We start from the raw sequence: 25,392 nt of genomic DNA on the forward strand, positions 1-25,392 counted from the left end.
GCTGGAGCTGATTAAAATACTACATCTTCTTTTATTATTAATCCCAATCTGCAACGTTACTTAGGGCCGGCAAAAGTGTAGAGGAATGTGAATCCTACGTACTAAAACATAATTTATAAATTTAATCAACCATTAAACTTGCAAAATCCATCATCTTGTAGAGGACAATGCTTTATTAAACACATTTTAAAAACTTAAACGCCTCTGCTGCCACCTACTGGAAAGAAAATACACTTGACTCAAACGTGTTTGATGAAAGGGAGACAAATCTGATATCTGGGGTAAGAGCTTACAAAATAAGATTTATGTAATAATTCTATCATTTTCAAAGAGTATGTTTATGTGCAGGGAATGGTTAAATGTTGATACTGTTACACTACTGATCCAGATGTTGTTTTGGCCGATTTGTCGAACCCTACGAAGCTAAAATGAAGCGAGCCACTGGCCACGATCACACACTTTATTGTGTAAAACAATACAAAGATAAAGTTTGCACAGGGTTTACAGAATGACAGTGGTTGCTGTGACTTGAACGCACCTCAGCTAACGGACCTGTTGTCAGGCACTTTTCAGTTTTTATATAAAAATAGGTTTAGTAGACTCCATTTTTATACCTAATACTGTAAGTTTAAATGTTCAGCATTTTCTGTTCATTCTTCAAGTGAATGGTTGAGCTTATCGGACACGCCTACAAGGAAGACGAAGTGTGACGATGAATGCAGTTCTACAAACCACCTCATGTCTCATAAAACATTCTCTGTCATTAGCACTGAAGTCCTAAACTTACAACTACCTGGAGAAATGTAGCCAGAGAAACCGTCTAGTTTTACATAGATGCTTATCTTCAGGAGGCCGAGCTCGCTATGCTGTTAACAATCAAAATCCTGCAGTGACTGGACATCGAGCCTGGACCGCCTGGTTGCGGTTACATGCGGTGGATGTTGTCGTGGTCCATGAACTGCTTGAGGTTGTGCAGGTTGTCCCACCACTTGAAGAGGAAGGTCTCAGCGATGAGCCTGAACCACGGCGTGATCTCCAGTTCCTTACGCTTGGCCTTCTCCAGCATCTCCTTCAGCTCCTCTTTGCTCACGTAGCAGTGGGTTTTGATCTCGTTGGGGTCTGGACTCAAGTCCACATCCTACAGACAGACATAGAGGGTGATGTTATGGTCCCAGATGGAACTTGCAGCTGCCTAATGTACAGCCAGTTCATTATTCAAAATAACCAAACCCAATTCCTGATAAAAAATCTTTTCATAATCTTAACTATTATTACTACTCTTGCCATAGTTTGGTAGTTACTTTAATTTTTATTTAAAGTCTTGAACATAGTTATAGGAAGCATCCTTGTGCACAGTATAGCCACTACTACAAATATACTGTGATTGTAAACTTGAAAATCTCCATGATAAAACACCTTGCATGCCAGAAAAAATAGTTTTGACTTTTAAACTTTAAGCACTGTAACATACGATTTAACTGTGCACCTTTCTGAGGTTAAGAAAAGTTCACAGTGTCATTAGGTCCTGTCCTCCATGTCTGGGATAATTCATTAAGTCAGAGCCCAACGTGATCGTCTTAAAAGCGACCTTCTGCAGTTTACATGTGTATCCTGCAGCTCTGTGATGATGATGCAGGTAATTAATCATCTCAGAGTAAAGATGGAACATTTCTGAAGAGTCCCATTAATCTGTTACAAACCGTCCTCCGCTGAAGTGTTTTAATGTCAAAACTTACACTACTAACATTTAAGAGGTGTGATTTTAGGAAACGTTAGTAGGTTTGCGCCTTGGGTCTCTTTGTAAAACAAAAGCCACCTGAACTGGAACTTTTTCGCCCTCTGTGCCGTTTGCCGATGTGAATTGGTGCAGAATTGTGGAAAATGTCTTTTTCAGACTTTGACCCGTGCAGAGTTAAAGCCTGTTTATCATCTTTTTTTCCATGAAGGAGATAAGGTTGTGAAACCCTTTCATGTCAGCCATGTGCATGTAAAATGAATGGTTATTTGATGATGATGATGATGGATGTGCACCTTGGTGGCTCCAACATTACTTTAGAAAACCTTTATTTGTGCTGCGATGGGGAAATTGCAGTTTGCAATAACATACATAGGGGCAGAAAAACAGCAAGAGAAAAGCGTTTAGATGATGTATAAGACTTAAACTGTGGTTGCAGTGCATTAAGTTGTGAGTAATTGAAAAGTATGATCAGCCTTGGAAGGGCCCACCCACCACTGTGGAACTCTAGTTTCTGGCTACAGCTCATAGACAAATAGTAGAACAAATGTCTGGATGTGTTTAAAGATCATTTTAAAGTGTATTTCTTTACTGTACCCTACAGCTGCCTTGTAAAATGGGCACAATATATAAATATATTTTCTTTGGAAATACCATGCAGAGGTGAAGATACAATGATATAACGACACTGAACACGCTTTACAGCGTTACCTTCTGCATGAAGAGGATGTAGTCGATCTCGTGTTCTCCCCAGACGCCGTCTGACTGAGCCTTGTAGTGGATTCTCGTCAGATACGTCATTTCCTCTGGAGTCACCTGAGGAGCAACAGGAGTTGATCACATTCACCTCAGTCCTCACTGATCTTCTTCCACTGAACCTGTGGCCAGGACTTTAACCCACACAGCGTGTTTACCTGTTCCATGGGGATACCCAGTTCTGCTTTGAGCCTCCTCTGAGCGGCTCTCCTCACCCCGGACGCGTCCTTCTCCTCCAGCTCGCTGTCCGTGTGTAAAGGATGACTGCAGCACGTGTTTGTGAAACAGCCTGAACACAAGCGCACACACAGAGGACCGTTAAGGCAACGACAGCAGCACGAGTGTGGACGAAACAAACGCAGGGACCGAGTGGTTTCTCTCACCTGGAAAGGTGATTTTGGCGTCGGATCTCTGCTGTAAGAGCAGCTTCTCTTCGCTGTTGAAAATGAAGACGCTGAACGCTCTGTGCAGTAAACCTGCCGAGATCAAAAGAACAGTTTGCATACTAAAGAAAAAAATAAAGAACTGTAATGGGTACATGTGCTTTTGTGTGCAGACAGGTACCTTTGTCTATGTTGGAGTTGAGGTGGCAGTTCTTCTTGGTGTCCGCTCCGATCCTGCGGTCGTTCTCGTCAATGAGGATGCACATCTCGGCCAGCAGCTGCACCTGCTTCTCGTCCAGGTGGTCGGTGGTGATCTCAGGCATTCTGGCTGCACACTGCAGGTGTCTCACCTCACTGGGGTGCAGATAGCGTTGCATTGTATCAGAGCAGAGGCTGTGCACTTTTTAAATGACATTGAGGACGCTTGCAGGTGGTATGGTAGTACCGGACTGAAATACTATAGCTCAAGATAAGACTATCTGCAGTGTTGCAGCAGCACACAGTTTAAGGAGGCTTCACACAGGAGATACAAAAAGTAAACATTAAATAAACAAAAACTTCAATACAATAGAAATTGTATGTGTGCATATTAATATACTAATATTGCTACTGATTCACTTTTTGGAGCTTAGCTGTAGATGGAGAGCAAACAAGGACCGTGGAGCAGATGGAAGCTCAGGTCTGGGGCCATTATGTTTTTCTTATTATTATTTAAGGTTCAAGAATTAATAGTCAAGTCAATTAGAGTATACTTTATGAGTATACGTTAATGTTTTGTTTTAACTAGGTCTGCACCTTTTTTTTTCTAAAACACGTCTTGCATCTTTTTAAGACTTAAAGTAGCAATCTGTAAAAAAGTTAAAGTCCAAAAGTCAAAGATGATTAATGTACAAGTATATCTGATACTAAAATAAGCTAAAAGTTCGCTTTGAAAAGTTGGAACCTGTATATTTTATTTTTTTTGTAATATTGTTGAATGAATCACTATCAGCTGCTTTCAGCCACTTAAGTATGCGAGCTGATAGCAAGATTTCCTTTTTAAGATTTGAGTTAAGAAAATGAGCATGCTGCTTGACATTTATTTATTGGATGTATGCTGTATTGAAGAATACCTGCTCAGTCCTGTGGAGAGAACTTAAAGCAACATAAGCGGGATTTGATTATGAGTTGTTTTCCTCCTGACACAAGAGACAAACCGACAGAGCTCAGCTATCAATAGAACAAACACAGCTACTTCCTGGCTTACTGTCAATAGGCTTATCCGGAGCTTTTCCTGGCCTCTAAACCCAGGAGGTTTTTCAGTGGGCCTGACTTACCTAGATATGGCTCTGATGCTGCAGGTAGCGACGGGTCCAGGTCTGATCCTCGGTTTAAACGCTCTGCTGGGGGCAGGTAGGTTTGACTTGAGCACGGCGGCTCCTTCCCTGGACACCATGCGGAGCACCGCCCTCAGAGGCCGCACCATCGCCTGACCAAAACACAGCACCAATCACAAGCACGGAGGACGAGGCTGCAGGTAAAAGACGGAGAGGAGTCAACGCGGGGGCCTGGGTCGGAATAGAGGGAGAAGAACGAGCATTTAATGTTAAATAATCAAAAAAATCAACCCTCTTGTTTCAGTGGAAGATCACGAAAAACGTGCTGATTTTTGGCCACTAACTGATCATCAACAGTTAATCAATTATCAAAATGCTTACTTTCTCACTTATAGTATGATATATACACTTAATTATATCCCTTCTCATTTTTCCCATGTGCCTCTGTTTCTCTTCTTAAATGACCCAGTGGGGTCAAAGGATAACTCAAATGACCGAATACACTGTAATTGATTAATATGAGATCTAGATTACTTTTGAGCAAAGTAAAGCATCCCGCCTTGGATAACTTTTGATTTAGACTGAGATTCATGCATAATAGATGCAATACTTAGACAATAGTATAAAAAGCACATCATAAAAACAATACATCTTTACACGTTGTTTTCATGACCGTTACTTACAGCATGTACTTGAATAATCAAAGGCAAAGGTACTTAAGATGTTAATATTATCAAACCCTTAATGCATTACAGTGTCAGTGGAGAGAATTTTATTGTCCTGTTCCAGGTGATTCCGCTTCATGTTTTCCTCAAGACTCTGACTGTCAACACGCCATCAGACCACTGCACAGCCCTTCCCGCACCACCCAGGCCTCTGACAGCTCAACTTAAGTATGCATTGTCTGTCCATGCACACCCTACATAATATCCGATTAAACACTCACTTACGTATTGAGGACTTGTTATATTTCAGTTAGATAAAGCACGTATTTTAACCCGTTTATCCTTTTTTTTTACGGCGACATCTCGGAGCCGAGCTTGTGGTCGGTGCCCTTTCATTTCCTCGTCTTTGGCGTCACGGCTTTTCATTCGTTCGCTTTACGGCGACGTAACTTTTCATTGGTCTACAAAGTGCAAACACAAATAACGTGACCCGGAAGTATGGGAAACTAATAATATACGTGATGTGTCAACATTTTTTTAATACAGATTTTGACACTTTTGAAACTGTAATACACTAACCCTCTCCCACTGCCAAAGTCGCTCATGCTGAAAATTAACAATTTATAGATTTACACAGTTTTATAACAAGACAGGAAGGATACACCCCGTGAATGTGTTTTAGCTTCGGGGTGATGTATGAACGATTGATGCGGCACTGAAGGTGATATGTGGCAGCTAGCTATCCCGGGCTAGCGTGACGCTAGTTTCGTTTCTAAAAACCTGACAGCCGAGTGCATGTGTTCAGTGAGGCACTGACCGTTGGTGAGTGTCTGTCTTGTTTACGTGTATATGTCAGAAGGATTTCGGTGATGCTTTAGCGGTCGGAAAGCAAAGGTCAAATACTAGCACTGTTTATTAGCCAAGGGCAGTTATTGAGCTTGATGTTAAACAAACAGACGGCTGTTCTGCTTCGTGTCCTTCCGTCTTGTGGTAGTGACCAAGTAAGATTAGCTTAACAGTACGAACACTCTTGCGAGACATTATGAGACGTTAAACGTTGCGCCGAACTTCATTTGTTAAAATACTGTAATACTACTGTAATATTCATGTCTGCTGCTGATCGCAGGTATTTTTTAGCAGGTGGCCAAATGTCTGTAAGGCTTTATTAGCTGGCAATAGTGAGTTCGGCTTACATACAGTTCATCAAGAAACGTTTGAGCTGCAGCAAAAAACGCCGTAACATGAATTATGTCCATTTTAATCTCTACAGGGAAGTCAGCCTTTTTACCGTATCACATTCCTGTAATCTGAAGGTAACCTGAACTTCACTTTCTTTTTCTTTTCTTTTTTTTTGACTGCAGGCTGGTGGGGATAACTGACACGCCTCACCCACCTACCAGCCAATCAGCTCTTGTTTACCTGCCTCTCAGGTAAGGGTGTGAGCAGGGGGCGGGGCCTCCCACGAGGTAGGAGGGATGCCCGTGGAGGGCGGAAGTAGCAGCGGCTCTGCCTCAGCAGCCCGTCACCCCAAGCAGAAGCGCAAGGCACACAGTCTGTCTATCAGGCGTACCAACAGCACCGAGGAGAGGCCACCAGGCATCAGCAGAGGAGACATGCTGGAGGGACAGGTGAGGGACAGGCTTTGTCTCACTCAGACACAAACACGGGCTCATAAAATTGGGGTATTGTGGGTGGAATTTACAACACAATATAAAACAGCTGTTATATGCAAGATACACAGCTTCTGTTGCAAAATAAAAACACCCGAAGGCTTATTCTTTTGTGATTCACATTATCTCTTTTTTTGGTATGAGGCTGCATTTTTTGTTTTCTTAGTCAGTCACGAGAGTACAGTACAAGCCGGTTAAACAGCATTGCTTTTATTTTCTACCTGGTGTTGCAACATCCAGCACCATGCTGCACTGTGTTCATAGTAAAGGGTTGTTGTTAGACCTGCTTCAGTCAAAGTTTTAGTAATCTGAATCATTTTTGGTTTACCAATTTCTTTGTTTTAATACAAAGGACCCTGCTGTGGCTTTTTGAGCATGCCGGTGCCATAAAGTTGATAATTAACCTTCTCTAACCTAGGTTATTTAAGTTAGGGCCGCAATTGATTTATTAAGGTAAGACAATGATCCTTTTTCATGAGTGGCCATTTCCTGGAGCGCACCAATGGTGGCGAAGTGTCCATGCTCCTTCTCTGCTGGGATAATAAACACGGTTTCTGTTTGACCAAGAAGCTCCTGGCTGTTAAATTGTGGGAGTTGGCTCAGATAAGACGAATAAAAGGTTTGTTCATGTATCATAATGTTTTATTCATTTACCATGGCAGGTGTTTAGGATTGGATTGGGGATGTTTAATGCCCTCAAGTGTTAAAAAAGTGATGTCCAGTTTTATTAACTCCCTCCAAAATATTTGTTTTCATCAGATTCAGTTTCTTTGCTTTTAAAACATGTTTACATGTTTTCATGCCTTGTTTGATCACTGAAGTCCTTTAGTTCTGACTTTCTCTGCTTGACCATGTCCTTGAATTATCAGCCACTAAAACTAGAGCTCGGCTTGCACTGGCCTGTTGTCTCATCAAGTTTTAATATGGGCCGCTTGTCCAGGTTTGATTAGTCCTTTCAACGGTCCTTTTTGTCTATTGCCAAGACATGCTGGCTCTGTTTATGTACCTTGCCTAACCCCCCCCCCCATCCTGCAGCGCAAGCTCCACATACATAGACGACTTTATGAACCTATATACAACACAGAACGCATTCTCTTCTGCATTAGTTATTGGCCGGAGCGCGCTGCAGGTTTAAGCAGCTTTGAATTCACAAGGGCTGCCTGTTATTTGCTAATTGACCTTTTTTTTTTTTTTTTTTTCCTCCACAAAGTGTGTTGACATGTGGTTCTGACAGAATGGTCAGTGGGCTAACGTCACCAAGACAAAGTGCGGGTCTTGAGCATGTGACACAGCGGAGAGAGCGATAGGCAAGTGTTCGGTGTTCATTCAGATGGCTTGAGATACGGGCAGCTAGCAGTACCTCATGGCGCCGAGTCGTTTGTTCTCAGATAGCACGACACGCTTTTTTTGTTATTTACCTGGCAAGCTCTGACGTCCAATTGTCAATTAGGAGTTCATCAGGAGGTAGAGTGGTTGACGTGGTCGCCTGGTGTTCTTTAGTTTTTTTTTTTTTTTTTTAGATTGTAGCCCTGTAGCTAAAAGTGGAGCCGAGCTCTCAAGCAAATTCAGGATGTAGGTGAGCAAATAGGCTGCGTAAGACGGGAGATTGACGTGGCTCGCTTTCACTTTATTTGCGTGGTGTGTAATTAATGAGTCATTCAAACGTCTCTTTCAGTAGTGACAACATTAAAGAGTTTATTGTTGTAAAACTGTACTGTTGGAACATATTCAAATGTAAAATGTTCTTGAGGATGAGGCCAGGACTCCTTCTCTATATGCCTGTGTAAACTCGCCAAGTGCTGTATTCAAAACGTTTTTTTTTTTTTCTTTCTCTGTTCCAGGACTCCAAGCTGCCCCTCGCCTTACGCAACAATCTTCTTGACCTGTTCGGCCAAATCGAACGCGAGTTTGAGAATCTCTACATTGAAAACATTGAATGTAAGTGACCGTGTACATAGCACACTGCGCTCCTGGACACTCGCCCCACTGTACCGATCCTCGGGTGTTGATTGACCAACCAGGTGGTTTCACTGACACTCTTTGTTACTGTGCTAACATTACAGTACGCCGGGAAATCGACTCCCTGAACGAGCGTCTGACCGGAGATGGACAGACCATTGAGGGAGGAGACCCCACCAAGGGAGCCCTGAAAACAAAAGGTCCAGCACTGACCCATACGAGCTGTTTTTGATTTATTATTTATCGTTTTTTTTTTGTTTTTTTTTTTTTTCATTCATGCGTTTAATTGACTTATTTAGAATAAATCTTTAAGCACATTTTATCCAAAGGTGACAGGAAATAAAATCTGTTTAATTAACTGGGAGTGGTGGTACCATCTGGCACTTCTCTAAAATATCTTCATAGTCAGTTAATTCAGATAAACAGCAACCCCTGCAGCTCCAGCTTTTTGTGCTGCATTAGAACATATTCTGCTCTGTTGCAGTGGAGCTTTTTTGTTTTGCAAATCGCATTTTCCTAATGTCAGGATATTTCTTTAGTGAGGACAAAGTGTCTCAAACCAGAGTGCACTTGAGGGGACTTCACATAAAGATGCAAACCGAGAACAAACGGCTCCCACAATGCAGGGTTTCACTTTTCACTTATTGAATGCACCAAAAGAATTTCAATGGTCCACTGCGCCTCATCAGGCAAATATAGATTGAAGATTGTATCTGACGAAGAGCTGGGTGATGGAAACAGGAAGTAAGTGAAATGTGGAGCCTTCGGTTTCATTATTGGCTACTTTTAACCGAGCACATGCGCTTTTTTGGCTTGGGTGCACGTGTATTATTCTCTCAGAATGTGCATTTTATAAAGGCAACGCTGGGACTCAAAAGAAAGCTACAACAGAGTTTTATGTTTCCTTAAATATAGAAATTACTTATCACTTTACAGTTCTAAGAGACTGGTGGGGATTTCTTTTTCATTTTTTTGGGTAAACCACAACCTGGATGAATGACGCAACAATCTATAACAGTTTATATGGTTAAGAAAATTCAAAAAAATAAATAAATAAAGATAAAATAGTACAAAATAATGTTGATCTTAATAAAAGTCCATACATATGTTTCATTCATTAAACATTGTGAGGAGAAACGTTAATGTGTTAATGGTGTAAGTGTAGTTCTCTGTACCTGAGAAGGCTTTGAGAAAAATCTGGGAGACAGGCTACCTCCTACACACTGTAGTCAGTTTTTATTTGGTGAGATGTCACACTCACTTAGCGTCTTCTACGTGGGACGGGGTTCTCTTTCGTAATAAATAGTTTGTTTCATGTGTCTGTGTTGACTGGCTTAATGTCATCTCTGTATGACGAATGCTAGAAATACATGTGCACTTCGAACGTCTTCCGTAAAGTCAATTGTAGCCTTTTTTCTTATCTAGTGTGCTGCAAAACACAACCTCAGGTTTCAACTACATAATCTTTAATGTTCATGATGAAACTGCATAAAATTGGCATGCACCACCATGGAAACGATTTGGATTAAACCTTAAGTCAGAGTCAGATTTATTATATCTGGAAGTATTATAAGGATTGACCCAATCTGGTTGTGTTTCCATGGACACTTAGGTCAGACTTATCTAAACCTCTGTTATGAAACATTATATCTAACATTAAACTATCTTGCTTTAAGAAACGCTCCTCTGGACTGTTAGCCAGTGTTTAGATGTCATTAGCAGCTATGACGATAGAACTAACAACTAAAAACACACAACGAGGCTTTGTGTTGTTTAAAGTCTTGACCCTTTACCAGGTCATTACTGCGGCAGTGAAACCAGCCAAAGAGGTTGTGACTCAGCAGTGAATTTCATTCTTTGTTCTTTGTTCTCTCTCCATCACACAGCCAGCCACAGCACCAGTCAACTGTCTCAGAAGCTGAAGACGACCTACAAAGCCTCCACCAGCAAGGTACCCGGCTCCATATTTCCCATAAAAGGGGCATGATGTATAACTGAAATATGATGTGTGACCAAAATATGCCTCTTTACTGTTTTCATTTTTTCTTCAGTAATGTGTTAATGTATTGAATAGTTTAGTTTTGGGTATAAAGGAAACTCTGTGATCTCTTACAACAAAGTGACACCTCCCCTGATTTCTTCCTTTTTAATCTCTTGCCGATGTAGTGCTTGTACACTTTCCAGGGCAAAATAGGTGGACCTCGCAACTTCAGTGTGGCCACATGGGAGTTGTGGGGCGGAGATTCATGGGTAACTTCCTGAATGCTCTGTTTTGTCACTAAGCATCGCAGGGGAACGGCAGTGGGCTGAGTTTTGAACTAGAGTCTGACCTTGAATCCTCGTCTCTTCTCTGCTCTGCACCCACTCAGATGACGTTTGGGTGAACGGCTGCATTTGTTCAATCTTGGAGACCTATTTGTAGTTTTAATTCCTTTGCTACATTCAGTCTACAGACAGAGACGCAAATTCTTAAATCACTTTCCACCAGGTATCTCAGCACAAAAAAAAAATTAACTGTCGAAATGCTAAAACAAATGTGTGTGTGTCCTGTTTCGACACTAAACATGGAGCTAATGCTAGTAGCAGATTAGCTTAGCACAGAGACTTAAAGCGGGTTGAAACTAGCCTCGCTAACATTAACGGTTTTAGAAGGCATTATGCACCAGATTGTTTTTCTCTTAGCATTGACTGTATACACGGATCACAACATCATGACCACTGACAGGAGCAGTAAATAACATCAATCATCTTCTGACAATTCACTGTTCTGCTGGGAAACGTTTGGATCTGGCATTCATGTGTTACTTAAACATGTAGCACCCACCTAGACCAGACTAGGCACCCCCACCCCATAGCAATGACACCGATGACAGCAGCCATCCCCAGCAGGATGCAGCCTGACACAGACACACACACAAAAACGATTATTCACTAGATTTCAAACTGATCAAGTATCTGTAGGATGATCCACAGAGGCCCCTCCCCTCAACCCATAGGACCCAAAGGCCCCCACTAACAATAATCGGAAGGCTCATGTTTGAGTCATAACTATTTTTACAGGCACAAGAGAGATCTTCACAGGAAGCTGGTCATAATGATATGCTTATCTTAATGTGTACAGATCAGTTAAAAACAGCGACTAGCCCCTACTGTTCCCACCAACACTGACACTCTCTCCATGCTACATAAAATGAAGCTGACACTGACTTTTTTAAAGCAAAGAAACAACCTGAATGCAGCCAAAGTCTGAGCTAGATGAAGAGTGGCTATATGGGATCAAGGGAGGACTTCTGAGATTAACCTCCTGTCAGACGTAGCTGCTTTATAATGTACAGCTAACCTATCAGCTGGCTGAGACACACAAAGACTAATGATGTGCACTAACCGTAGCTCAGTGTACTACTAGGCTTTACATTGACCGGACTGGATTTTTTTTTGTTTGTTTTATTTTTTTGTGGCTCATTGCTCATTATGTGCTATAGACAGGAAACAAATGCCTTGTGGTGTAATGTGACTATAAACACAGAGGACAGAATGAGAGTGTGTATTAACACCGTCTGACTCATGTGAACCAGATGCTTCGCCGCTGCATCTAATGACTACCGATGATCTGAGCTTACAGCCGTCTGCTTGGAGCAGCATGTTCCAGTCCAGGCTCTGACCGCTCTGTGACATGTCAGACTACAATTTACTCCTTAGTCCGTTCATCTGGAGGAAGCCTGCTGTGGCTGAAGGCCACGTGTAACCAGACCACGAGATATTTTTAGAGGTGCAGACGTCGTATCTGAGCACAGTCACAATCAATCTCCTTTACTCTGATACTTGATAGGACGCAGAGGGAGGCTTGATATTAACACGCCAGCTACACACAGGAAAAGAAAACACAAACCTATAGCTTGAAATGAAAACAGTGCTTGTTTACAGGGTATATACACCAACCAGCCACAACATTATGACCACTGACAGGAGAAGCAGATAACATTGACCATCGTGTGACAATTCTATGTTCTGCTGGGAAATTTTGGATCTTGCATTCATGTGGATGTTACCAGACCAGACACCCCCACCCCATAGCAATGACACTTCTTGATGGCAACAGTCATCCTCAGCAGGATGCAGCCTGACACAGACACACAAAAATGCTTTAGGAGCAACTAACAAATACCATGAAGAGCAGCACGAGGTGTTGACCTGGCCTCCGAATTCACGTATCTGTGGGATGATCTACAGAGGCCCCTCCCTTCAACCCATAGTACCCCCACTAACAACATTCTGTTACCAGACACCACAGGACCCCCTCCGAAGGCCCGTGTCCATTCTGAGTCAGAACTGGTTTTGAGGCACAAGAGAGACCTACACAATATTAGGTCATAATGTTATGACTGATTGGAGTATATACTTACATGCAGATTAGTAGCATGTCTTCACCAGTGAAACGACTACGACTGGATATTTTAAATAATGCTAACGCTATCGACCAGAGGGTCCAATCTGTTCGGCTGAATGAATTTGCAAAGAGCAAAAATGACACAGAAGACAGTAACTGCAATTTTTTCAGTAAAACTGGCACTTGTTAATAATTTGGCCACTAGACGTCGCCCTGTTTTCGTAAAAGTTGCAGGCGTAACACAGCACTCAGACCCAGAACTAAACAGCAGATGGCAGCATTGCGCTTATTTTTCATAATATACTAAAAAAAGGGAACCATTTAAAGTTGTCTTCATAGTTTATAGGTTATTATCATTCTATTATGTTTCTGGTGCAGCCCCCATGAGATAAGATTCGGTCTAATTAGGCCTCCGACCTAAATGAGACCCCCTGCTGTAGACCCATGTCACGATACTATAATCTGTAGGACTTTCAGTATGTTTCGAATTTTCAACATATTTTGTGTCTCATGATGAGCAAATATCTCTTTAAATGTGTAAAAGGTGAAAGAGAGAGAACAACTACAGATAGTCACTGCTGACAACAAAGACAGTGATAATGCTCTGAATTCACAGTTAATATTAATCTATGAATAGATCAGACCGGAAGGAGGCCACTTACCCATTAATCTTGTTTTGTGATAGAGGCCCTAGATTGAACTATTTAACCTGTAAGAAGGAAAAATCTACTATTCTGCTGTTTAGTCTGCAGTCTTTTCTAGACAGGCTTCAGAAATCTCAAAATTATAAACCCACTTACTCTGTATGAGGCACGAGTGCCGAACATGAATCCATCAACATCATCTCTGCACCTGGTATATCACAGTGTTCAGGTTCAGAACGAGTTCCTCGCTGTGTTTCTTTTCCATCACGTCCACCTGTCTCTGCTGTCTCCTCAGATTGTGTCCAGTTTCAAAGCCACCGCAGGCTCCAGGGCTTTGTGCCAGCTTCTCAAGGAGTACGTGGGCCATCGCGACGGGATCTGGGACCTCAGTGTCACCAGAACTCAGCCTGTGGTCCTGGGCACAGCCTCCGCTGGTACACAAAGACATTTTTACAGACTATATAAGCACATCAAGCTCTAGGGCTTTGTATTTTACACAGGGATGTGAATTAGTGACTCTAAGCAAACATTTCCATCGTTATATTAGAATCAAATTAATTTTCTGCAGTTTGCAGTTAAGCAGTTAGCAAAGAAATGATGATACATAGCTTCTGATCTACACTAGTAGTATTTTAATGCTAATAATTACACAAATGTGTTTGAATGTGAGACAAGGAAGAGGCTAAAAAAAAGACTAAAGAAAAGACTCAGAAAGAGTTTCTATCCTCAAACCCTCAGACTCCTCAGTGATATTAGTAAGGGAGACTTGACATCTCGGATTAGGCCTTTTTTTTCTGTGCATACGACAATAAAACATCTTCAGTCTCGAATGAACTGTAAAAATGTGAACAGCTGCATGTTGCAAACCTCTCGTCTGCCTTCACAGACCACTCCGCTCTCCTGTGGAGCATAGAGACTGGGAAATGTCTGCTGAGGTATGCTGGTCATGTAGGATCAGGTAATTACACCAAAGAGATTTTGTTCATCCGCAGCCGCGTAGATATTTCAGAGTTAATCTGTTATGTAAAAAGGTTGAATGTCGTGTAAGTCTTCCTAACACTGATAGAACGACACCGTGACAGGTTCGTGTCTGTAGGTCACTCCTGGACATTGACGTGCCTCGATAATATCTTTGTTTCCTTTGCCACAGTCAACTCCATCAAATTCCACCCCACGGAGCAGATGGCCCTCACAGGTATGCATTTGAATGAACGTTTGTTTCATCTGTTGAGTTTTGTTTAACGCAGCATCTGTGTCAACAGGTTTGTTGTTTGTCCTAGTGACAGTTTCAACCGTTGTCGGCTGCATCTGTTTGGCTCCGGCTTTGTGTGCAGATCTGAAAGTGTTGATGTTTGTTTCCACAGCCTCTGGGGACCAGACGGCTCACATCTGGCGCTACATGGTGCAGCTTCCTGCCCCCCAGCCGCCGCCAGATGTCAGCGTGAGTAGCGTTGGACTCTTCTCATGGTTTCTACAAACAATGGAAGGATTTATTACTGTGTCACCGAACGGAGACTCAAGCTGCGTGTACTCCGACAGGCTCCGTGCGACGATGACCAGGACTCCTCCGACCGAGAGGAAGGCGAGGTGGACGGCGAGGGCCCCTTCGAGGTCCCAACGGTCCGAGTTGCTACGGCAACCCTGAAAAGCCACCAGGGCGTGGTGATCGCAGCGGACTGGCTGGTGGGAGGTCGACAAGTGGTGACAGCGTCCTGGGACCGCGCTGCTAACCTGTACGAGGTGGAGACGTCCGAACTGGTTCACACACTAACCGGTATGTGAGGTGACTCGGGGTACAGCACATTAACCCATTATTATTACACCTCACCCGAACTCCCAAACACAAAGTGTTTAAAGGTCGGGAAGTCACAGTAAGCAACAGTAAGTCCCACAAAGCTCACTGTAGCGTTCTGTGCTGAGACAAGAGGTAACTGAGCTTAAGTGGAAGATGAATTGTTTTAATCCTTTGAGTTTTTTTTTTTTTTCCCACATGAAACAGAAAGGAACCATTTTATAATCTACTTAGTGCGAAGCTGCAAAAGGAGAAAATATAATCCGAGCAGGCTGTGGAAAATATTCTAAATATGAAGCGGCTGGCCGCTTACTACAGCTTAGCATTAACACTGGAGGCAGGGGAACAACTTCCATCTATAGCTCATAAATTAACATGTTACACGCTAAATAAATAAAGGCTTATCTTATCTGAAGACTAAAGCTAATCATCTCATATAACTTTTGGCTAAAACAATAAGCATGTTTTTTTTTAAAATATGATGAATTAGTTTAATGATTGACAAAGTTTTATCTATTTATTGTGTGTTGTTTTTTTGATTGTGTGTGCGTGTGCATACAGGCCATGATCAGGAGCTGACCCACTGCTGCACCCACCCCACCCAGCGGCTGGTGGTCACCTCTTCCAGAGACACCACTTTCCGTCTGTGGGACTTCAGAGACCCGTCCATCCACTCTGTCAACGTCTTCCAGGGACACACTGAGTAAGATGCTCGCATTATTTCACATCAAACCACCCAACCTGCTCGCAAAGTTAAAGACAGAGAGCGGATTTCTGTGGGATCAAATAAGGGATACAGTTTATTTCAATTATTTAGACATTAGATGTTGGTGCAGTCTTCACCACGCCCACAAGATGGTGCTGTTGCATCTTCTTATTCTTTCCGTGCCTTTTCCTTCCTTTTACATTAATTTACAGACCTTACTGCTCCGAGCCAGATCCTCCACTTGCCTCTCATTCATTACTGAGCACTTCTCCCCACTTTGACAGTTTGCTCCTCTTCCTACCTCGCTCTCTTTCTCCTGTGCATTTATCTGTCCGTTCCCACGTTAATCCTCCACTCTGTGTAATTTAGCACTTCGCTCGCTGTTAACACTCAATTGCAGCCGCTCATTTCAGAGCGACGGCTGTCGGGCTCGTCTGTGGCTTTCAATGGCAGCGCTCTTTAAAAGACTCTTTTTTGTGTGTGTGCGTGCGTGTGTGCGTGCGCATGTGTGCGTTTGTTTGTGTGCATATCTACGTGTGTGCCGGCTTCTACTCTCTGGCTGCCTTTGATTGCAAGTGGGGGGATTACGTAGAGCTCATTATGTACAACCCCAACATGTATAATTCCTGCAGATCCCACTCTAATTCTCTCCCATAGACAATTGGTGTAATGAGATTAAGCGCCAGTGTTTCACAGTTAACAACAGCCCTCCTCCTTTACTTCCCCCAAGCCTTATTTCCTTCCCACATGGCCACCTCCTTCCTTAGTCTTCAGTGGTGCATTTAAAGCAAACCAACATGTAAATCTGCCTGGATCTTCAGGAAGATGGAACCATTCTCCAAACGTCCACTGTTGAACTTAAAACCTTCAGTTCACATATTTGAAACACAAAGTAGGACAAGGAGAAGTTTCTGTCTATTCTCCTGCTAGAATGATTATTGGAGAACAGTATTACAGCTGTAGAAGTCTGTGTATTCTTTGGGTATTTCAAGTTTGCTTCTTAAACTAGAGAAAAACTGTTACCTAAATTTATTTTCACTGAAAAACAAAACACAAAAGAAACTATTCTTTTATTCTGTTAATATTAGATATTCTTTCTACTAAAGTGATTTAAAAAATAAACTTGCAAGAAGTCAAAAACGGAAAGAAACCAGCGTTCTCACAGCCATGGAGCTTTATATTCAGCACTTAATAAACCTGATGACAAACATGACATACCTTGTATTTTAAGGTCTAAAATGACATCTGAATAACCAAAATATCAAAATTACTGGCCCTTGTGAGCCTGCTTCTTCATCTACATAAATGTCTGGTTTTATAGAAATAGACATATATATATATTAAAAGACGAAAGGTAAATTTACATGTTTAGCTTTTTTGTTTTTGCTTTTGCTGAAATTCGCTTATTTATTTTTTTATTTTAGAGTCAAACCCAGTGGTGATGTTGACACATAATATACTGTAGTTCGTATTATTATCAATTAGTCACCTGGACGTTGGGCACAAATAGGATTTACTGGACACGAGAAGGTTATAATAGTCATCAGGCTAACATGTCAACTAATTCACTGATGATCTTTGTCTAAGAAATGTTTCCCATGGTCCAGAGTGATATTACCAGATTTTGTTGCTCAATTAAACCCAATTTTCTTTTAAAATTTTGTCGTTATTTCAAAAAACTTCTTGGAATATGTATTCCAAATGTTCTTTTGAACATACAGTTTAGTATCGCAGGGCAATTAAGTGATTTATTATTAATCGAGTGGAGGAGAAGAGTAATGTAGAGAGCAGAAAACTGGAAACAGAGTTCTGAGGAATCTTGTTTACTCCGTGTTTATGTTTTTGCCTTTGCTTTCATTTATATGTTGTGGGGGCCGTGCTAATGTTTTGGGGCCATTTTTCTGAACCCCGCAGCTTTGTGGTTTTACCCATAGACCTTTTTGAGCGTTAACAATAAAGGTTACATCAGTCTTGACCTGAACAACTGCACACGCTACCCATCCCCACAATTTTTCAAACCTTCCAGTTTGAGGCTGTTGTTTGTTTTAATCACATCCTACAGCAATAGCAGGTTGCCATCTCCCAGATGACTGGTTACTAATTTTCTCGTGTCTCTAATTTGGCATAATGGTGTGGCATAAACCCGACCCGTCCCTGGAACCAGCAGGGGGAGTGTGACTGGTTTTAATAGGCAGAAGAGGCTGAGCGCTAGGAGGGGAGACAGCCTCTTGTTTCCACCATCTTCACTGGCAATTACAGCTAACGCTCTCTGACAGCGAACCTCAGCAGCTAAAAGTGCAGCATACACCCTCCGTCCCACCTCACCCCCCGCTGTAATTGCAGTGTAATGACAACTGCGCACGAGCTCAGGAAACGGGCGAGAGCAAACGAGAAATGACAGCGGACTTGCTCTACACACGGAACGCCATGTCACGTTTGTCTCTGCTCCACAGACGTTTGATTGCGGCTGATAAAAATGCAAGTTTGTCTGCGTCTGCGTGTGAATGTAGATTTGACATCCTGTCTCTGGAGGGATGCACTCAGCGACTGTCAGTTCTGCTGCTGCACAGCAAAAATAACAGAGTGCTTAAAAACCTCTTAGTCGTCTGTACCTGGATTGTTTAATTTACATTTGGCTTTTACTCTCATCCACTTACAATGAGTCTAAGATCCAGTGAGATATCATTCAAATAAACACCAGTCATTAAAGCGTAGACTAGTGTCTATTAACGCCCAGAAACTTTTAACAGTAACTGGAGGAAGATGTTGACTTACTTCTGACTTCCTTAACTCTTTTAAATTGGGAAAACCCCCAAACCCCAAGATGGTCTTAACATGTGACCCCCATAAAGTTGAACACCCTTGTCACACCTTGAGTCTGGAGAGTCTGACTCAGTACGTTTACATGCACAGTTAATCTAGCTATGCTCTAAATTTGACATTTTGAATGCAGTCCTTGCCCCAGTTTACATGCAACCGAGAAAATCAAATAACTGATGGGAACATGTCCTCCTCCTCCACACTAGGGGGCGATATGTGTCTTTTCATCAGGTTAATAGGTCCCTCTTTCTGGTCGACCTATTACGATTAACTGAATGCGCTCTCTGGTTCTTCTACCGGCTCTGTTTACCTTCTTCTTCTGCAACCAGCTTTCTTGTATGTTTTTTATCCGGGGTCATACTCCAGCGCAGCAGTTGTGGAGCATGCGTACATGCATCAGATAGTCTGATATTAGTCGGAATAATGCGTTTACATGTGCTTAAGTTGTCCACCCTCACTAACAACAGCTAACAACTCAACAAACAAAACAAAAAACAAATTATTGCCTTAATCCCACTCTGACTTGATTGTTGGAGAGAGAGGACACGTTCAAAGCAAACTGGACACTAGTGATGCAAGTTTCTGATGGGAAGAACCCTCGGATTGTTTCTTATTCACACCTTAACTCCCCACCCCCAATAGGTGAATAAACAGGGAGGTAACTAGAGATTGTCACATTGCACTGATCACCATTTTTGCTTTTGCTGTTCACCTCAGGTAGCAACACCACCAGTAACCATTGACGTCTATCAGTTCACCGGCTTTGCATGTAAAATCAGCCTCTCTAGTGTTGAACACGCATTTTGTTTTAAGTGCAGTAGATCCAGAACATAGAGCTGTGGCACTGGGGTTGATAACGTGCCATGCATTAAAACATTTAAAATAGCCTGTGTTGTCCAGTAAGTGCAGTTACTGTATAGAAACTCTGAGTGTCTCTACTACCAGGCAGCAAAAGGATCAGTTCCCCTCTCACTGAAGGACACCAGGGCCACTCCATGGAGAGCAGACTGTAGAGAATGTCTTCACACGGTAGCAGGAATATCTTGAGTTAAAGCTAACTGGCAATAGCCTTGAAGAGTGATCCACTCGAAAATAATGAAAACATGGATTAACTACAGATGATAGCAAAGAGCAACACATACTATAGCTGAAAGATTTCCACATTGAAGAACCATGCTGCAGTCTCTCTCTCTCACCTCAGTGTCAGCTGGTATTATTAACTGCTACCTTGGCGAAGAAAATATAAAAGCAGGGGACAAACAGAGGCAGGACATCTCCATCTGTCATGCCTCGTATCTAGTGTTCCTGAAGTCTCGCCACCGTTTGCCTCTAGTGTCCAACCTTTATGTGCCTGAGGGACTGTATGGACGTTTCACTTCGCTTTAGCAGGTCTGACTGCAGAGAGGACCCCGTGGTTCCTTCTCCAGGCCCCTCTCTCTTCCTTTCATGGTCCCCAAGTCTCCTATTGCAGGGAGCCTTGACCTTGGCTGTCAGAGACACTGCAGAGCATTAAGTACCTCCAGCCGCTCCCCTCCCTCCTCACATTCAAAAAAAACCCTTTAACCTTAATCAACCTTTTAATCAATTACCTTGTCTGATTACGCTCCCCACACACCTCCTACCTAGACCACCTCTGTCTCTGCTTCTCTCGGCCTCTCTCTCTCTTGTATTCCCAGGTGGGCCGTACCCTCCAATGTCAGAAGGTGCCTGTAAGGATACAGCGGTTTCCCTGAGCCCCGGCCTCTCTTAAGCATAGCCCGCTGATTAGCCCTTAACGCCGTGTCAACTCGAATTAACACAGTTTTTAGCTAGAAAATGCTCCATGTGGAACCCAAGAAAGTGCTTCGTGTGTGTGTGTAGGTATGCCACGCGACACCTTGATCAAGAATCAGAGATCACATCCTTCTCCCTTCATCAATGAACAGGAAAGAGAGAGGCAAAGCGACTGACATACAGTAATAGATTGAGGATATAAAAGGTCTATTAAATGAATGGCTGGGCGTGACCTTAATGCTAGAAGCCGCGTGTCATGGCTGGTTGGATAAAGGCTGCGTGAGGAATGAGGATGTCGTGCGCATATTGTCGTGGTTACTTCTTCTCCTGATCACCACTATAGTAGCAATTGTAGTTCCACTCACAGTGTTTAATACAATGAAGCTTTATTTATATGAATATGAGTTTCTGTTTTACCCAGAATTAAGGACTGAAGAGATGTTGACTTAATGCAGTGCAGAAGAGAGGGGATTTCTTCCTGTCTCGTATTGTCCTCACCATCAGTTAATTCTGTGTCCAGTCAATGTCTTGTCAACTCACCGGTCAGGTTTAACAGGTTCTCCCTTTTGCCTCTAAAAGAGTTGTGACTCATCAGAGAATGGAACAGGATGTTGTTAGTGGGGGTCTTTTGGGTCCTGTGGATTGAAGGGAGGGGACTCTGTGGATCATCCCACAGATACTTGATCAGTTTGGAATCTAGAGAATTTGTTTTTTTTTAGTTGTTCCTTTTTCCTTTAGTTGTTCCCATCCACATGAATACTAGGTCCAAAAGTTTCCCAATAGAACATTGAATTGTCACAAGATGTTCAGTATTATATGCTTATGTTCAGTCATAATGTTGTGGCTGATCGGTGTGAATAGCCAAAAGTAATGAATAAACAGTTGAGTTGTTAGCTGAAATTGTTAACTAACTTAAGTTGATGTGAAACAGCTACATGACATGACAATAAATAATTTATAATAAATCATTAACCGTCCTGTCCCTGAGCTACAAATCGGATAAAAATAGATCTGGAAAACATGCTGCAGAGATGTTAAAGTTACGCCACCACATTAGTAGTTCTCTGTAGTCAGATTTCCCAACTGTAACTGCATGGACTTCTAATCCCTTTCTTTAAGCGATGTAGCTGATCCATCCAACACGATCATAAACTGAACAGAGCGCACGGGGCTGACTGTAAACGCGAGGAAGCTGCAGAGAGAAGCGTCTTTCACAGCATCTCGACAGCTTAAACACGTTCAGCGGTGTGAACAGATTCAAGCCAGAGCTCAGCGCCAACGTGTCTTTACTGGAGAGGGAAGGTGATACCTTGTAATTTAAAAAAACAAAAAATGGGGAATCACATTATAAATCAGGGACGGCGCGGTGTTAACGTTGGGGTGCTGTGCTGTGACGCATGTGTGGCTCTGTCTCATCTTTTAGGTGTATGAGCAATAATAGCACCTGTCTGTGGTGGAGGGAGGGAGAGGGGGCTATTAATAAGTTTTCACTCTCTAAACTTTCTTCCTTTTCTCCTCTACTAGGAAACTTTCTGATTCTAAAATATGAAACTATACAAAGACTATAGATAGAAGATATTGTAGAGCATGGGGGTCAAAGATGAGGCGAAATAAGTGAGAAGTAGAATGAGGAGGAGGAGGAGAGAAAAATGAGAGGATGGGGACTAAGACAAGTAGATGGGATCAGAGGAAGAGGAGGCACCTTGGTAATTTATATGTGGCCCCCAAACTAAAATGAGTCCAACTCTTCTGCTGTAGAGGATCTGCCTGTTTTCAGCTCCATTCCCTGAACATTGACTGATTAGTTGTGGAAAACCTTTAAAATCTATTAAATACGTAGGAAACACAAAGGTCACAAAGGATCTCTCTGCTCTGTGTGTTTGTTTGGCAGCACGGTGACGTCTGCAGTGTTCACCGTGGGCGACAACGTGGTGTCGGGCAGCGACGACCGCACCGTCAAGGTGTGGGATTTAAAGAACATGAGGTCGCCCATAGCAACCATTCGCACCGACTCAGCTGTGAACAGGTAGGGGAAAGCAGGGACGCGGCACATCACATTAAAGTCTCACTGCAGAACGACTCCAGTGAATCATCGTCACATTGTTCTTTTACTGTATTAGCGTAGCTAATGCTATGTACGCTACGCGTTAATATTTGAGCCATTTCTACTAGAGTGATGCACTTGACGTCAAGAAATCGGGATTCTGAGAATATTAGACAAGTGACAGAGGAGGACAAAGTGTGTGACTAGGTCTGATCTTTCAGGATAAGCGTCTCCGCCAACCAGAGGATCATCGCTCTGCCGCACGACAATCGACAAGTCCGACTTTTTGACATGAGCGGCGTGAGGCTGGCCAGGCTCCCACGCAGCAACCGCATGGTACGGATAGACATGAAGCATTTGCAGGATATGTGTGTGTTTGTTTGCCATCATTAAACGCTGAAATGTGTGCGTGTGCGCAGGGTCACAGGAGGATGGTGTGCTGCACGGCGTGGAACGAAGAGAACCAGTCGTGCAACCTGTTCACCTGCGGCTTCGACCGCCAGGCCATCGGCTGGAACATCAACATCCCGGCTCTGCTGCAGGAGAAGTGACACAGCACGCCCATTACGATCCCTCCATGGTGTGTGTGTGTGTGTGTGTGTGTACATATATATATGTATATGTACACGTGAATACTGTAACCCGTGGCCTCGTACATGCCCCTGAGACGACGTGTGTCGCTGCTGCTGTCGTGTGTTTCACAGCTTTTCCAACAGCTGACCTGAAATGTGTGAAGATCATTTGTTAACCATCACAGTTTGTGTTGCGTTTTTTTTTTTTTTTTTTAAAGGATGCAGCTACGTCCGAGCCCGGTCCGTGTGTTCGAGGCCACAGAGCAAGCTGACCCTCTCGCTTATTTAGCATGGATCGTGAATGGTGACGTGGCTAGCCTCCCCAGTTTAGAACTAAATGTTTGACTCCACACTGACAGGCTGCTGTTGTTTAGTTACTGCTGAACGGTTCCTCCTGCATGTAGATATCCCCGCTGTGCAAATGTCCCCTGTAAAGACGTAGAGAAAGAGAACAACATTAAGGTCAGGAGGGTTTGTAGAATATTGTATATGTACATATTATTTTGTGGCCTGATGAAGCGATTCAGTGTCTTACGAAATGAAGGCGGAGCTGGGATGAAGAAGACTCTGTGATTTTATCCTTTTTAGTGAAACGCGGATTATTTGTTGTCATGGAAGGAAACATATCATACCTGCCACATTCATTCATTCATTCATTCAGTCGTCTTCAATCTGAGTTCTTGGAAAACTGACGGTTTGCCTTCTTCTTTCAGTTCACATTCAGCCTCCACTGTTCTGGACTTTGTTGTTAAGTTACTGCAGCTCTGCCTTTTTTCAAGTTTACAGTAGATTTCTTTCTTTTTTTTATTATTTCTTTATTCTGCCTTTCAGGTCAGGATGCAAAGTGTCAAGAGCGTAGCAATAATTTGGGCTTTGAATGAGGTTGTTCAGCGTAACTCATCGTACAGTATTCCCTAATACGTTACTCTTTTATTATCTGTGTCAGTGAGACGTAGACCTGTCCTCCTCTGGCCTGTTGCTAACTCAGAGCCCTGTGTTGCTGTACCGTGAACTCGTTGGTTACTGGTTGTTTAAGCCTTGTACGACTTCTTGCACCTTTTGTAGTAGATGGTGATTTTCTGACTCTTTATCTCCCCCTTCGAAAAAAAAAAATCCTAACAAAAACAGAAGCAATAACTCAGCTCCTTGATGTTTTCCTGTGGAGTAGAACCTGAAACACGCAGTGGATCTGATTTACAGCCCGTCTCCACTTGGGTCCAGGAAACTCTGCTGTTACAGTTTTGTGCAATGTCCTAAACATGAAGTCATGCTGTAGTTTCTGATCGTCACATGTTTAATTTATAATTTATTTCACTGCTGTAAATCCTATAAAAGCGCTATTTTTTTTGTGCGTGCGTGACTGGTGTAGTTGTAGCCGTGTACAGGTGTGTGTAACTAACCCAACCCTCTTCAACTGCTGTAGAGTCATTTTCAAGTAGCATGAGCCTAAAAGTGTAATAAACTATTTGAAATGCCTTGTATTAAAAAAGAAGAAGAAAATCGTGCATGAGCCTTATTAATCTGAGCATCAGTGCACTTTTTATTTTATTTTATTTTATTTTTTTCAAGTGCTTGTTAAATATCTAACTGTGTTCCACAGAACAGTGCAGATAGGATTTTTTATTTTATTTTTTATTTCCCGTCTCATTCAGGGAACTCTCGCTCCCACTGGTGTCGATGTCATTTTTAATCTGCAGGTACAACGCCGAGTCCGATTTGAGCCCCGCTTATGAATTTTCAACCCGGAGGAAATATGATTTTGGATTGATACATTAAATTACTGTGTGCCAGACTGTGGGAGTGAAAAAAAAAACCCTGTAGCGAATCATATATTCACCTCGACTTCATTATGTGATCTACTTTGCATACTTTATTGTGACGGGTATGCGCTCTCTGACACTTTCCAATAAAAATGTGTGATTTCCTTTTCCAGTCTCTCGCGTTTCTCTTTCATCTTATTTAACACAAATCCCTCTCACACCTTTTTCTCAGCGCAGTTGGATTCGTATCTCTTTGTATCTCTCGTTCATCTGACTGTACATCCGTGTGGTGTTAATGAGCGGATCCATAAGGTGCATGGCTTTAACGCTTAGCTGACACTTTTTAGTTTGTGAAGTTGCCTGCAGCTACACTGTGTTGTCACAGAGTCCTTTTTTCTTTTTCTTTTTTA

At 42.6% G+C, this 25,392-nt stretch overlaps 2 protein-coding genes across 5 annotated transcripts; one reads left to right on the top strand and one right to left on the bottom strand.

Annotated features, from left to right (window-relative positions):
• Positions 1–446: 446 nt before the first annotated feature.
• idi1 (isopentenyl-diphosphate delta isomerase 1) lies at positions 447–5,280 on the bottom strand. Of its 2 annotated transcripts, none has more exons than XM_047568488.1 (7): positions 5,141–5,280; positions 4,191–4,421; positions 3,056–3,228; positions 2,875–2,967; positions 2,650–2,780; positions 2,447–2,551; positions 447–1,138 (listed from the first exon to the last, which is right to left on the bottom strand). In XM_047568488.1, exons 2-7 carry the CDS (start codon positions 4,337–4,339, stop codon positions 926–928), a joined length of 864 nt encoding a protein of 287 aa, XP_047424444.1. In that variant the 5' UTR covers positions 4,340–4,421; positions 5,141–5,280; the 3' UTR covers positions 447–925. The 2 variants fall into 2 exon arrangements, with proteins under 2 accessions (XP_047424444.1, XP_047424445.1); XM_047568489.1 differs by having other exon boundaries at positions 4,191–4,384; positions 5,141–5,265.
• Positions 4,993–25,157, top strand: LOC124995803 (WD repeat-containing protein 37-like). Of its 3 annotated transcripts, none has more exons than XM_047568486.1 (15): positions 4,993–5,083; positions 6,217–6,483; positions 8,367–8,463; positions 8,589–8,684; positions 10,371–10,435; positions 10,651–10,734; positions 13,811–13,949; positions 14,402–14,473; positions 14,666–14,710; positions 14,880–14,956; positions 15,055–15,289; positions 15,869–16,010; positions 22,498–22,632; positions 22,872–22,986; positions 23,070–25,157. In XM_047568486.1, exons 2-15 carry the CDS (start codon positions 6,331–6,333, stop codon positions 23,199–23,201), a joined length of 1,587 nt encoding a protein of 528 aa, XP_047424442.1. In that variant the 5' UTR covers positions 4,993–5,083; positions 6,217–6,330; the 3' UTR covers positions 23,202–25,157. The 3 variants fall into 3 exon arrangements, with proteins under 3 accessions (XP_047424442.1, XP_047424441.1, XP_047424443.1); XM_047568485.1 differs by lacking the exon at positions 4,993–5,083 and adding an exon at positions 5,410–5,677; XM_047568487.1 differs by lacking the exons at positions 4,993–5,083; positions 10,651–10,734 and adding an exon at positions 5,410–5,677.
• Positions 25,158–25,392: the final 235 nt, after the last annotated feature.

This window comes from Mugil cephalus, chromosome 18 (assembly GCF_022458985.1).
Source record: "Mugil cephalus isolate CIBA_MC_2020 chromosome 18, CIBA_Mcephalus_1.1, whole genome shotgun sequence".
In the NCBI taxonomy this organism is placed as follows: domain Eukaryota; kingdom Metazoa; phylum Chordata; class Actinopteri; order Mugiliformes; family Mugilidae; genus Mugil; species Mugil cephalus.

Excerpts from the sequence above, each read along its gene's own strand:
- idi1 (XM_047568488.1), bottom strand. The coding sequence starts at position 4,339 with ATGGTGCGGCCTCTGAGGGCGGTGCTCCGCATGGTGTCCAGGGAAGGA. Across the intron at positions 2,781-2,874 it reads CGCCAAAATCACCTTTCCAG|GCTGTTTCACAAACACGTGC; the intron begins GTGAGAGAAACC and ends GCTTGTGTTCAG. Across the intron at positions 1,139-2,446 it reads ACATCCTCTTCATGCAGAAG|GATGTGGACTTGAGTCCAGA; the intron begins GTAACGCTGTAA and ends GTCTGTCTGTAG.
- LOC124995803 (XM_047568486.1), top strand. The coding sequence starts at position 6,331 with ATGCCCGTGGAGGGCGGAAGTAGCAGCGGCTCTGCCTCAGCAGCCCGT. Across the intron at positions 14,957-15,054 it reads AGCCGCCGCCAGATGTCAGC|GCTCCGTGCGACGATGACCA; the intron begins GTGAGTAGCGTT and ends GTACTCCGACAG. Across the intron at positions 15,290-15,868 it reads ACTGGTTCACACACTAACCG|GCCATGATCAGGAGCTGACC; the intron begins GTATGTGAGGTG and ends GTGTGCATACAG.